At 43.8% G+C, this 14,421-nt stretch overlaps 1 protein-coding gene across 2 annotated transcripts in view; it reads right to left on the bottom strand.

Annotated features, from left to right (window-relative positions):
* Positions 1–205: 205 nt before the first annotated feature.
* Positions 206–14,421, bottom strand: part of LOC308096757 (uncharacterized protein) — a 20,669-nt gene continuing 6,453 nt past the window's right edge. The window contains exons 2-4 of one of the 2 annotated variants that reach the window (XM_080444202.1): positions 9,446–9,658; positions 5,428–5,713; positions 206–4,545 (exon numbers count right to left, since the gene is read on the bottom strand). In XM_080444202.1, the coding sequence (XP_080300328.1) occupies positions 2,495–4,545; positions 5,428–5,713; positions 9,446–9,550 (2,442 nt within the window). In that variant the 5' untranslated portion in view covers positions 9,551–9,658 and the 3' untranslated portion in view covers positions 206–2,494. The remainder of the gene's footprint in view (positions 4,546–5,427; positions 5,714–9,445; positions 9,659–14,421) is intronic. The other variant, XM_080444201.1, reaches the window with a different exon arrangement.

Genomic DNA, 14,421 nt, shown 5'->3' with positions numbered 1-14,421 from the left:
TACCTACCTACCTAATCTGTAATGGACCGGTCCATACCTGTAATGGACCGGTCCATATCTGTAATGGACTGGCCCATATCTGTAATGGACCGGTCCATATCTGTAATGGACTGGTCCATAGCTGGGTTTTCTTTTTTATGGGAGGGGAGGGGGTCAGAGCAGAAGAAGGTGTTTGTAATGTGTACAGATTAAATGGAGGCAGTAATGTGAGACCTGAACAAATTGCAGAGTTTAATTTACAACAAAGGAAATGGAACAGGGAAGTCCAGGAGTATCCAATGTTCTCAATGTTTATCTGCTTAAATGAAAAGAAAACTGTATCTATAATAATATATAAGTCAGTGATTCTCAACCCTTTCCATTTCAAGCACCCCCGGTTTCATATATTATGCATTAGTCCACTCCCCTGACCTCCATTTGATACCATTTGTTTTATCTCTGGGTCACCAATCTACACTGTAAAATCCTGAGAGTTTATTTAACTCTGAGAGTGTGCAAATGGACCCAAACGGGTCCATTTGGTTCCATTTGCACACTCTCAGAGTTACAGATCTGTAAGGGTCTATTTGGTTCCATTTGTACACTGTCAGAGTTACAGACCCTTCTATTTGGTTCCATTTGTACACTCCGAGAGTTACTAATCTCACAGATTCTGCTGTCAGCATCACTTAAGGTGACTCTCCACCAAACAGATTACTTCAGATTACTTCAGACTGTCTGTTGGCAAAAGTTGGCATTTAGTTCAGCACAAACTGACACACATTGTGTTAGAGCTGGCAGCGCTGGTCTTCAAGATCCTGCCAGTGTTGCCAGGTCGGCTTATTATAAGCGACTTTGGGCTTGTTTTTCTGTAAAGTCATTGCTTGTAGATATTCATAGTTGCGGGTTGCTTTTGTTTGGGGTTGTTTCTGAAGTGTAGTTGCTTATTGTCTCCGCCAGGCCGAAGGCATGGTGGAGAGTATGTTTTACCCTCTGTCCGTCCGTGTGTGTGTCCGTCCGCTCACAGCTAACATTGGTCAAGCTTCATGTGACATCACAATATGTAATATAAATAGGTAAGACAGGATTAATTGGGAACAGTACTTTCTTTTACCACCTCGCCTGGCGGAGACCTGTGCTCCGAGGAGCACATTTTCTAGTTTGGGCTTGCTTTCAAGATTCTTTTTGAAAATAGCTGACTCAAGTGGTGAAACTGGTCGCTTCTTTTAGGCTTGTTTTCATAGACCTGGTCGCTTGTTTCACTCACAGAATCTGGCAACACTGGAGCCAGCTCGGACCAAACCTTTACCCTCCTCTCTCCCCCCTCTTCACTACCCCGCGGCTATCGGCCGCTCTACCAAGGAGGGGAGGGGCCAAACTGAGTTCCTTGTTCTACACAAAAAAGGAGGTGGTGCCCCCATCTTTTTTCCCCCCGAATGTGTTCCCAGAGTTGCAGAGTTACAAACCCATGACGCCTCATTCGGACCCCTGGTGGTCCCTAAGCCTCAGGCTGAGAACCATAAGTAACAAATCAGAAGGAAAACTGTGACATCCAATCAGACAGTCTCGTTAGATGAACATTATGTACAAAGTCTTCATAAAACCATCCTTCATCAATCATCTCGCTACTGTAGCATCTCTGCTGTGTCACTTAAACCCCAATACGACGCTGAGCGGAGTCCCTCAGGGCTCTCTAGTGTATTTTCAGTTTTCTCTACATTATGCGACGCATTGTGAGCTTGTAGATCTGCTATTTTCTTTGCAAAAGCTTTCCACACAATATGGATTTAAGTGTTTAAAAAAGGGTATCTAATGCCAGTCTCTTCCAGGTGGTGAATTGTAAAGTGTGGTTCTGGACTTAAAGGAGCACTTCACCCATTTTCAACCTTATGTGCTCCTCACTAATGCTTATGGTGGTCTATTAGTTCTGTGTCTCAGAGGAGGGCTGTGGACAGTTCCGAAACCTGCCTACCAGTGACGTCATCGGTCCACATCAAAATCCTACCCACCACCTGCTCTACTGTTCCACAGTTATTTTAGATTTTACTCTATAGACATACTGTACACTACAGACCTTTTTTAGTGTGTTTTTCCTAATAAAGTAGATTTTATTTTTCTCCTCCCCCCACATCTTTGGGTATTACTATTATTATCATCATCATCATCATCATCATCATCATCATCATCATCATCATCATCGGTAGGCAGGTTTGATAATTTCAAACAATTTTTGTTTTGTTTTCAATGCAAGAACAATGGCTTCTACGTGCTAACTTTCCAGGAAGACAAAAGGCTATACTTTCTATTAGCTTTGAATCCCAATTGATGATGTCACTGGTAGGCAGGTTTCTGAACTGTCCACAGCCCCACCAATGAGACACAGAGTGAAATGTGACAGAAATGGTACCGTATTATAATGAGCATAAGCGAGCACCAGTTATATGAAGATAAGGTTAAAGATGGTTTCAGTGCTATACAACACTCCGGATCTTTGGGGCCATGCATTGTTTTGCGCTCAGTCTCGGAGCAGTCCCAGCTTCTTGAGCGCCTCGCGGCGGTCCTCTCCGTTCTTGGCCCGCGGGCAGATGACCACACTGATGCCGTGGGAGCGGGGCAGCTTCTGGGGGTCTCCGGCGAGGTGGGGGTGGGGGTGGGGGTGGTGGTGGGTGGCCGGCTGGGACCCCTGGTATCCCCCCTGAGCCTCCGAGAAGTCCTTCCCACTGCCGAGGGAGGCGGGACGCGCCCGAGTGTTCCGTACCTCGCTCGGGCCGCGCTGGGCGCCGACAGACCCGTTGGACTTTTGGCTCGCCGCGTAGCCGCTCAGACCCATGCCCGAGCGCTCCAGAGTGGCAGATCTTTTCTTGGGCGCGGCGGGATCACTCCCGGCGTGTTCCGAAACGTCTCCGACGGGAATCGGGTCTGTGGGAGGAGTCAGAGGTTCAGCGGCGTCGCTGAAAGCGGCGGGGGCCGGGAGGATGTGGCCGTGGTCCCGGACCGCAGAGGAATCCACCAAAGACACCTCCACCGCCGTCGGGGGCGGAACGGTCCTTCTCGGCGTCTCGGATGGGACATGAACCGAGGCAGACGGTGGGTTAATGGTCGGGACAGGAACCGAGGCAGACGGTGGGTTTATGGTCGGGACAGGAACCGAGGCAGACGGTGGGTTTATGGTCGGGACAGGAACCGAGGCAGACAGTGGGTTAATAGTCGGGACAGGAACCGAGGCAGACGGTGGGTTAATAGTCGGGACAGGAACCGAGGCAGACGGTGGGTTTATGGTCGGGACAGGAACCGAGGCAGACGGTGGGTTAATGGTAGGGGCAGGAACCGAGGCAGACGGTGGGTTAATGGTAGGGGCAGGAACCGAGGCAGACGGTGGGTTAATAGTCGGGACAGGAACCGAGGCAGACGGTGGGTTAACAGTCGGGACAGGAAGTGGAGATGGCGTGGAGGAGGCGGGGACATGAGGAGCAGGGTTAGGGCTGAGAGGAGCGCTGGGTGCTGCCCAGGACCTCCTGGAGCCAGGGGAGCGGTTGTTGGGGCTCAGGACAGGGGGCCCCGGGTCTCTCTCCTCGCTCTTTAGAAGGCCCAGCTTCCGGAGGGCCTCCATGCGAACCCTCTGGGGGTCGAGGATCAACCTGTCACTGGAGGAGGAGACGGGGTGGGCCGAAGTCCCGTTGGAGCCTGATGCGGGCCTGTGGGACTTGAGGATGATGTTGGAGGGGAGCTTCTTGGGTCTGGGGGCCACAGCGGGCGGGCTTTTGATCTCCACTGCCTCAGGAGGAGGGTTGGGCGGTGGCATCTCGGAGGGAGACGGCGGTGCGTTGGCGCTGACAGGAACTTCAACGGCAGGTTTGGAGGGAGGATCCGGAGATACAGGAGAACTCACAGGAGAAGGTGTCTTCATGGAGGCTATACTGCCTAGGTCCTCCACGTCAGTGGGTGTGATCGAGCTTGTCGCCGACGTCCCTGTAGAATCGAGAAGCTGGTCCTTCTGGTCCTTCTGGTCCTCTGCCCCCGGCTGAGGCGTAGTGGGCCGACTGGGCTCGTCCATGAAGTCTGACGGAGGAGGGATCAGACCCAGGTCCACCTCAGAAGCCCCCGTGTCGTGACCACCAGGGCTGGCATCTGCAGGGACATCCTCTGTACCCTTATCTCCGTCTATGACACCGGTGGCCGAGTCCGAGCCGGTGGACGGAGCAGCTGGCGAAGGGGTTCTGTTATCGGTGGCTGGATCAGCAGCTTGTGTCTGGAGGTCCGGGGACACCTCCTGCTCTCTAGTGTCAGCGGTCATTGTTGGAGCGTTCGCGTCATCGACGTCCGCGGAGGTCTGTGGATCCGCGTCTTCATGGGGAGGAGCTTGGCGTTGAGCAACGTGTTCGACGGATAACGCGGCGCTTGTAGGTTCTGTTGGCTCGTCGGCCGTTTTGGGTTCGGCGATGTCCGCCGAAGGTCTTTCTGGGAGACTAGCGCCCTCGTTGGCCAGGAGGAACGGTGTGGGAACGCCACCACTGAGGAAGGACTTGTGGTCCCTGCCGGTTTCATCGTGTTGGAAACCCTGTGCATCTGGGAACAAAGACACCAGTCAGGTTTTGATTTGTTAAGAAAAACTGAATAGGGGACATTTTCTTGATCACTTAAGCCCCATATACTTCTTCGTACGACAACTAGTGGAAATAGCTCACAACACGTCACATGCGTTACGAGATGGTATCTCTGCCATTTTTAGCTATTTTTGAATGAAAAGAAAAGACAAATTGTGTCCCAAAATAGGGACATTAGGATTGATGTGGTTAACGTACAAGTTAACCCTGTGATGTTAACATATCAGACAGTCTACATTTTCCAAAAGGAAATGCATTGTTGAATTCAGTCTGACTAGAATGAATGACCAGAGAGGGGATATCAAAAGCAGAGGCAAATTGTCAAATTATCCTGTAGTGCGAGCGGTTCAAAGATCCAATCTTATTCCCAGTGGTGGGAAAAGTACAATTTTTTTTTACTTAGGTAAAAGTATCAATACTGCAAGGTAGAAATACTCTGTTACAAGTAAACGTCCGGAATTACAAATGTACTTGATTAAAAGTACAAAAGTATTGGTATCAAAATGTACTACCAAAAGTAGAAAGTACTCATGATGCAGAAGGTCCCATCTCACAAGTTTTCAAATGGATGCGTCGCAATGCGCCGCAATGCGACGCATTGTGAGCTTGTAGATCGGCTATTTTCAAATGGCCAAAATGTATATAGGGCTGAAGTGGTTAATGCATGTTTTGTAATAATAATAAATAATAAAAAATCTACAAAGTAACATAGAACTACTGGGTACAGAGGGTTGCTGGGGTGTTGTTTTAATGTCATTGGGTACAGAGGGTTACTAGGGTGTTGTTTAAATGTCATCGGGTACAGAGGGTTGCTGGGGTGTTGTGTCTGTGATGTGATATTTACCATGTGTTATGATGGGTTGCTGGGGTGTTGTTTTAATGTCATCGGGTACAGAGGGTTGCTGGGGTGTTGTTTTAATGTCATCGGGTACAGAGGGTTGCTGGGGTGTTGTTTTAATGTTACTGGGTGCAAAGGGTTGCTGGGGTGTTGTTTTAATGTGTTGTCCTCCGTCCAGCTCATCATTGGACAGTCCACTGTCCTCCTCCAGCTCCAGAGACTCGATGGTCTCCTCCAGAAACATCAGACACGCTCTCTCCTCCGCTGATAGATGCTCCATGCTGTCATCACTCTGTGTCACACACACACACACACACACACACACACACACACACACACACACACACACACACACACACACACACACACACACACACACACACACACACACACACACACACACACACACACACACACACACAGAACAAAGAGCTGCTTGTGAGCTTGAGGCTCTAAAAAATAAAGTCAGGTGGAAACCTCATATGTCCAAAACTACTTTTCAGTGTTACTTTTTCAAAACGAGTCGCTTCGCGCCACGTTTCAAGCTTGTAGATCTGCTAAGTTAAAATATGGACATAAGAGGTAAAGAGCTAAAAAGCATTATTTTACACTTTGGCTATTCAAAAATAGCAGATCTACAAGCTCATAGCAAGCTACGAGCTTGTAGGTCTGCTATTTCTGAAAAATCAAGAAAATGTGTGCAAATCTTCGAATAAATATATATTTTAAAGCGAACATTTGTAACTCAAATCTTTGCTTCTGGGGTCCCTGGAACAAAATATTTTGACATGGGGGTCCGGGGCCAAATACAAATAAATTTTTGGGGGTCCTTGACATGAAAAGGTTTGAGAACCACTGACATACAGTAGTAACATACGTTTTTAAAAAAAAACTGATTTAGAAGGCATTTGTAGAATCGGAACCTCAGGCTTTAAAGGGTTAAATGGTGTCCTGTGGAGAGCAAAAGGTGAGTCACGTGTGTTTACATTTCCCACAGTACTGAGGAATTCTGAAGGGTTCTCTCTGCAGGCTAGTAGCCTTCATCCTATACTGACCTGCCAGAAGAGTTCATGTCAGAAGATGCTCTGATCATCAACAAAGGAACTGAGTCTCAACAGAAGACCTTGAAGACCTCTCTCTGAACAGACATACACAATATCTCACCACCACTTCAAAGACACACTGGGAATAGAGTGGAGCCAGAAACCTTTGACTTTGAACTAGTAAAAAAATAGCGAAGACTGTTGATCTACAAGCGCTCAAGCTGTGAGATCTGCTACATTGGCTATTGACTGGTGTCAATTATTTAAAACTGAAAATCCGATGCACACCTATGTACTTCAAGAGACGGGTGCATACTGTAGGAGTAGGCAGTCAACATGAGAAAAGCAAAGGAGTCCCGCACACTTACAGGAGTCTTCTTCAATTACAGCAAAACGTTTAATGATACAACGTTTTGGTCGCTCAGACCTATTCATCAGGTATTGATTGATTGATTGAAACCTTTATTTCAGGGAAATCTATTGAGACCAGGGTCTCTTTTTCAATGGTGCCCTGTGTACAAAAAGACATTTACAACAGTGGTTTTACAGATGTGACAAGGACAACAAGGTACATATAAAAATAAAAAGGTTGCCTAAGTTATATACTAAAACCATATATTACACCAAGCTGGTGCATAGATCTTCCAATATAAGGTCAGCTAAAAATCTTTTAAAAATAGCAAAAGAAACAAGGGCATCTAACTTCAGCTTTTCTTGACATTCGTTCCATATATATGGAGCATATACACTGAAGGCTGTATCTCCCAGTTTAGTACTGGTTGTGGGCACCTTCAGCAAAATGTTATTATCTTGAGATCTGGTACCATGACTTGAGGTATTGGGTTCTAACAGTTTTGTCAAATACAGGGGCAGTTTGCCAAGTAGTGCCTTGTATGTAAACAGGGTGACATGTTGCTTCCTTCTAAGAGCCAGGGAAGACCATCCTACTGAGGTGTACAATGTACAGTGATGAGTCCTGAAACCTGCACCTGTAATAAAGCGGAGTGCACTGTGATAGATTGCGTCCAAGGGTTTTAAAGTGCTGTCTGCGGCATGCATATATAAAATATCTCCATAGTCAAGTATTGGCATGATTGTAGCTTGAATGACCCTCTTTCTATTTTCTTGAGAAAAGCAAGATCTATTTCGGTAGAGGAAGCCAATTTTAGGCTTAATTTTCTTAGATAGATTTGTTAAATGAGTTTTAAAAGAAAAGTCCTCATCTAGCCAAACCCCTAAATACTTATAAGATGAGACTTGCTCAATCTGTGCCCCGCTCAGGGACAATATAGGGTCACTTGTTTCCACCTTTCTTTTGTTAGAAAACCTCATAAACTTTGTCTTACCTACACTTAGAGAAAGTTTAAGACCAGCTAGAGCTTGCTGAATAATATTAAAAATATGAGTTACAGATTGGGCAATAAATGGAGCTGCAAGTTTTAACAAACTAGGTACCATATTATCTTCACCAGTTGATTTGTTTACATCAATCTGACTTAGCTCAAATAGGACCTCCAGCAGTGTAAATTCTTTGAATGAGAAAATGTCTCCGTTTTCCTCCACTGAGCTAGATGCAGATACATTTCCTACGGGGGAGGGATCAGACCTTTCATATAGATTTCCAGCCGCAATAAAATGTTGATTAAAGAAATCACACATAATACGTTTGTCAGTAATAGGACCATTTACAGTGTTGATAGAGTGTGGCAGTGCAGACGTGGGACCAGAATTTAGGGATTTGACAATTTTCCAGAATTTTGCTGGATTATTCTCCGTCTTCACCAGTGAGGTGAAGTAATATTCTGATTTTGCTTTCTTTATAAGTAGGCAGCATTTATTTCTCAGCCTTCTAAAAACCTGCCAATCCACTTCCCGATTAGTTGTCCTTGCTGCACACCATGCTCTATCTCTTGCATGCAGTTCCGTGGACAAAACATTTGAGAACCAGGGATTTGATCTATTTTTTATCCTTAGCCTTTTAAAAGGAGCAAACCTTTCAGTGATACTATTAAAAACAGTGGCTAAATGATGGAGCGCAAGATCAGGATCTGGAATAATAACACCAGCAAGGCTCAGATCACTACAAGAGATCTCGTGCAGGAAGCCCTGGTCACTGAAATTTTTAAGATTTATTTTAGTAATAAAACAGGTTGGAGTTTTTGGAGCTTTCATATCTCTAATACACACCACAGGGCAATGATCGCTGAACCCCAGTGGTAGAACGCCACTCATACATGTCACTCATATACATGTACAGTCGCATAGCATTAAGGAGAGCTCCCAACGCTATGGATCAGATAGCATGTTAATAGACAGATGCCAGGTTCATTTGTTGACCTGGCATCCTATAGTGTGTATAGTTTCAATGTACAGATTTATAAATGTTTTGATATTATACTGTTTAGACTGATGATAGGTTCTCGGTTTACCTGTGATCCTAGATTACTATTTCTATGCATTTGATGTATTACCTCGTGTTTACCTTGCTTACTGTAAATCACTCTGGATTAAGAGTGTCTGCTAAATGCCTAAATTGGGTGGGTGTCCCCATTGTCATTCTCTATCTGTCTGTCACACACACCACAAAATGGAAAAAGTTAGGACTATACACACGTTACACAGTCAAACTTAACTCTGAGAGCATCAAGATGGAACGTCCATGTTTACATACACTCTCAGGGATAAATGAACACTGACGATTTGACAGAGTAGGGAACAGAGAGAATGTGGGATCATGGGTAATGTAGTTCAGAACACACACATGGGATCATGGGTAATGTAGTTGAGAACACTCACACATGGGATCATGGGTAATGTAGTTCAGAACACTCACACATGGGATCATGGGTAATGTAGTTCAGAACACTCACACATGGGATCATGGGTAATGTAGTTCAGAACACTCACACATGGGATCATGGGTAATGTAGTTCAGAACACTCACACATGGGATCATGGGTAATGTAGTTCAGAACACTCACACATGCAGAGTTGACGCTGATCACGCTGTCACAGCTCCCGGCGCTGTCCATATTGCTCAGGGTTTCCATGGCAACGCCGCCTGGCCACGTGTCACTCTTCGGCATCGCCCAATGGTTCAAGGATGAGGGGGCGGGACCTGGGCTTCAGGGGCCCTCTCTGATTGGATGAATATCAGCAGTGGGCTGGTCTCAAGATGAACCTGTAAAAGATAACTGTGAGAAAGTCTACAAATAAATAATACTGAACAATACATTATCTATATGGTTAAAGACGGGGTGCCGTGATTTTCAGTGATTCCCCCCCCCCCCCCTAAAACATAATCATCAGGTATTATGGTTATACTAGGAGGAAGATTTTTTTCAAAAAAAGTGTACAGAAATTGTTAAAATTATGTTTTATGTGGACACGCCTCCAGTTCATTAAGTATACCTGGTTCTTACCTTAGCACCTCCTCCACCACCTTAGCACCACCCACCTGTCCTAGTCCCTCCTCCTCCTCATGCCCACACCTGTTGTGTTATGATAATGAGGGGGAGGGTATGTTTTTACTATGTCACTAAAGCGCTATTTCTCTATTGGCACGTTTGACCCTCAAGGTTTCAGCCTCCAGGTAGAAACTCAAAATAGTCAGAGAAGACATAAAACACCATAAAAACACCACCAGGGGGCTTAATGAAGTTCTATCAACCTCATAGACACATGAAGAGCAGAAAAAGTGGAAAACCATGGCACCACCTCTTTAATAATAAAATATTCCTGTTGGATTATAAAGTATTGAATGGTTGAGGGTTAGGTCCATCACAACCTTTTCTGGGTCAGGGTCCAAATGAAAATATTTAAAGCATTTGCGGCCCACCCATCTGATCACTTAACACGGCAGCCAGCCAGACCCTAACCCTAACCCATTTTCTGAGCATGTCTATTTTAATGATTAATCAATCGATTGTGTTCCACCTTGGATCAATGGAACTAACGTAGTATAATTTATACATTATTATTTATTGGTATAGCTTTTTAATAATAAACCCGCAGGTCGAGAACCACTGGTTTAGGGTAAAAAAAAACATCATGATCTGTCAGATCATCTGAAACAGGTCTGCTACCTGTGCGTGTGTGCGTGTGCGTGTGCGTGTGCGTGTGCGTGTGCGTGTGCGTGTGGGTCTGCTTTATGTCCCTAGAGTTAGAACTAAACCAGCATTCAGTTTTCATGCTCCACATATATGGAACTTATTTTAGATTTATTTTATTCAAATGTCCTTTTATATTATGTGTTGTTTTTTTGCTCTGTGTCCTGATTAGGTTTCCTAATAAGGAACTCTTCCTTTTTACTTTATTCAAAAGTCCTTTTATAATGTTTTTCACACACGTTTCACATTGAAATGCCTTGTTGTTAAAATGTGTTAAACAGATAAGCGTGTCTTGCCTTGAGACAGATTAACGCAGAGAATTGCACGGTGTAGAATCAGATTACACCCACACCTGTAAGAGAGGAAGCTTTGTTCTCATTTTATAGGATTTCACACAGATTAAATCTTGACAGAGTGTGATATTACTCAGCAGCCACAGACTGTAATAATCATTACAAGTGATATACTGAGGCTTTGAGACTACTTTTACTGTAGTCAGTGGTGGAAAAATTACTCGATTTTCTTACTTAAGTAAAAGTATCAATACCATCATGTAGAAATACTCTGTTACAAGTAAAAGTCTGGTAATAAAAATTACAAAAGTATTGGCATCAAAATATACTTAAAGTACCAAAAGTAAAAGTACTCATTGTGCAGAATGTCCCATTTCACAAGTTCAAAATGTATAAAATTCTTTTGAAAATAGCTGATCTACAAGCTCACAATGCATTGTGAGCTTGTAGATCTGCTATTTTCAAATGGCCGAAGTATATAGGCCTATTGTATATAGGGCTGAAGTGATTAATGTATGTTTTGTAATAATATTCTAAATCTAAAGTTTTCGTAAAAGTACAATATTTGCCTCTGAGATGTAGTGGAGTAGAAGTAAAAGTACTGAAAACTGGAAATACTCAAATACCTCAAAATTGTACCTAAGTACAGTACTTAAGTAAATGTACTTAGTTACTTTCCACCACTGCTATAAATGTAGAGTGTAAATGTCTAGCAGTAGCATTCAAAACGAGCTGTTCGAAAGCTCCGGAAGAATCTCTACTGTTAACAGTTTAAATAAAACATACTTTGATGAAGTGCCCTTGTATTTTGTTCATATGGCGCTTAGGTGTTTAGGCGTGTCTCTGCAACACGTTGTGAGCGTGTTAAGGTCTGCTATTTTGGGCAACGTGACACGGTCGTGCAGGACAGAGACATAAACGAGACATAACTCTATACTAACCTGTTCCGTTCTCGGTGCTGTGCTGTCATCTGTCATGACACCTGAATGTTCCTCCAGGGAACAATAATGCAGAACAATAATAGCATAACCTTAATTCCTCTGACACACCTGTACTCCTGTACGCACTGCACTGACAAATTGACCATAAAACAGCTCGTAAAAGAAAACGTATTTCATGGGACTGTACTGCATTGCAGGTGGGAACCATTATAACCCAGATTTAGTAGCGTGCAATCTATACTTTAATATCTGTGATCAAATATAGCATTGGTCATTGATTAATGTGTTGCAGCATTAGTCAGCACTATAACTATTGTTCTCAATAAGGGTGAGATTAAATATGAATCAATATTATGTCAATATATTATGTCATTGCATTGCCCATTTCTCGCCTTAATAAGGAGGTTAAGAATTTAGTTCCTGCTGTGACTCAGTCTAACTCAGTGCTTCCCAACCTTTTTGGTGCCAAGGCACACATGGCATAGCCAAAAGATCACAGGGCACACCTAGATATACGGTGTGTATGTGTACACACACACGCACACACGCACACACACACACACACACACACACACACACACACACACACACACACACACACACACACACACACACACACACACACACACACACACACACACAGTCTGATTTCACCTTCCCAGAGTAAAACCTCGTTGGTACTAAACCCAATATACTTCTAATATCTGATAATATCCAATAATCTGATCCTGATAATGTTATTGCGGACGCATGCGCAGTTGCGCACTACAGACGAATACCAAAACACTCGCCCCAAAACAGTCGGTCCAGGGCAAAACCGGCGGTATTCATAAAAAAAAATATATATATATATATAAAAAATATTATAAAATGTATATGGCCAAAATGAAATGGTGCATGTATGTTTTTTTGTAATAATAATCAAAATCTGCAAAGTAACTAGTAACTAAAGTTTTCAAATAATTGTAGTGGAGAAAAAGTACAATATTTGCCTCTGAGATGTAGTGGAGTAGAAGTAAAAGTACAGAAAATTGAAAAATACCTCAAAATTGTACTTAAGTACAGTACTTTAGTAAAAGTGCTTAGTTACTTTACACCACTGGATGAGAGGTACTTGTAATGTTCCCTGACAAGCCTCCTTCATGCCTGACCTGTGACTGCATGGTAATATCAACGTTTTAAGCTCCTTCATACCTGACACATGACTAATAACATAAATGGTTTAACAAGCGTATTCATGTGTACCAAACACAAGCTAAGCGTGGAAGTGAAACATGACACCTCACATCAAATGTCAGCTAAATGTCACTGACTGCACAGCAGACATGCAGCCTGCCTGGTTGCCAACGTCCTGCTGTCTGTCAACATATCAATATGTTGGTGAAGTGTGAAATTCCAGTATATTATACAGGAATTTCACGCTAGACAGTTGAAACGTAGAAGAGTAGAATTGTGATGCTGATCCTGATTTCAGAGAGTCCTCGATCAGTGCTTCTCAAACTTGTTCATGTCAAGGACCCCCAAATATACACTTAGTAGCCCACGGATCCCCATTTGAAAATATATGCCAAGGATGCAGAGTTTTACTGCTCTAGCAGTGATTCTCAAACATTCTAATTCATAAGGACCCCCAGTTTGACATTCATTAGGCTACGGACCCCCATTTAATGGCATTTCTATCTCTGGGACCCCGATTTATTTTGTAAAATCAAGGTTATAATAACTCTGAGAACCAAATGGACCCGTTCCATTCGTACACTCTCAGAGTTACAGACCCACAAGGGTCAATTTGGTTCCTAACTATCCATCATTTAGCTGGGGACCCCCTGGAACTCCCCCAAGGACCCCTGGGGGTCCCTGGACCCCACTTTGAGAACAATGTCCTAGATCACCTATTACTGATATTTTGACCTGGATTTTGCACACAAAAAAAGTATTATGATAATATATATAATAGCGCTATATGTAATATTTTCTTATACATTTGAGATTTTGTATTTGATTTAAAGGAGAGATCCGGACATTTTAAGTGTTATCTTTGATGTGTCGCTTATCACTCACCATCCTTGAAAGGGACGTTGAGTTATTTCAGAGAGTCCCGTGTCGTAATTTTTTCGACCCCCTCCGTTGGCATAATGGGAGCGCTTGCCTAAGCCAAATTCGTCTATTATAACCGATGCAAAGTTATTTTTTTCTCTACTACTACTCATTGTAGAGTCTCATGATACTCAAACATGCACTGAAAGTTCCTGAGAGGCTAAGGCTAATGCCGAACGAGCTAACGCTGTTTGCTTATTTCTCTCCCTGGCAACACCGAGTTGCCAGGTTCTGGGAGAGAAACAAGCAACCAGCGTTAGCTCGTTCGGCATTAGCCTTAGCCTCTCAGGAACTTTCAGTGCATGTTTGAGTATCATGAGACTCTACAATGAGTAGTAGTAGAGGTTATAATAGACGAATTTGGCTTAGGCACGCGCTCCCATTATGCCAACGGAGGGGGTCGAAAAAATGACGACACGGGACAAGGATGGTGAGTGATAAGCGACACATCAAAGATAACACCTAAAATGTCCGGATCTCTCCTTTAAGCTTCTATTTGAGAACATTTAACTGTAAC

The sequence above is a fragment of the Gymnoscopelus braueri genome (assembly GCF_963280865.1).
Source record: "Gymnoscopelus braueri genome assembly, chromosome: 12".
Classification (NCBI taxonomy): Eukaryota; Metazoa; Chordata; class Actinopteri; order Myctophiformes; family Myctophidae; genus Gymnoscopelus; species Gymnoscopelus braueri.
Note: the sequence above shows the minus strand (reverse complement) of the source record. Positions and strands in the feature narration are given on the sequence as shown.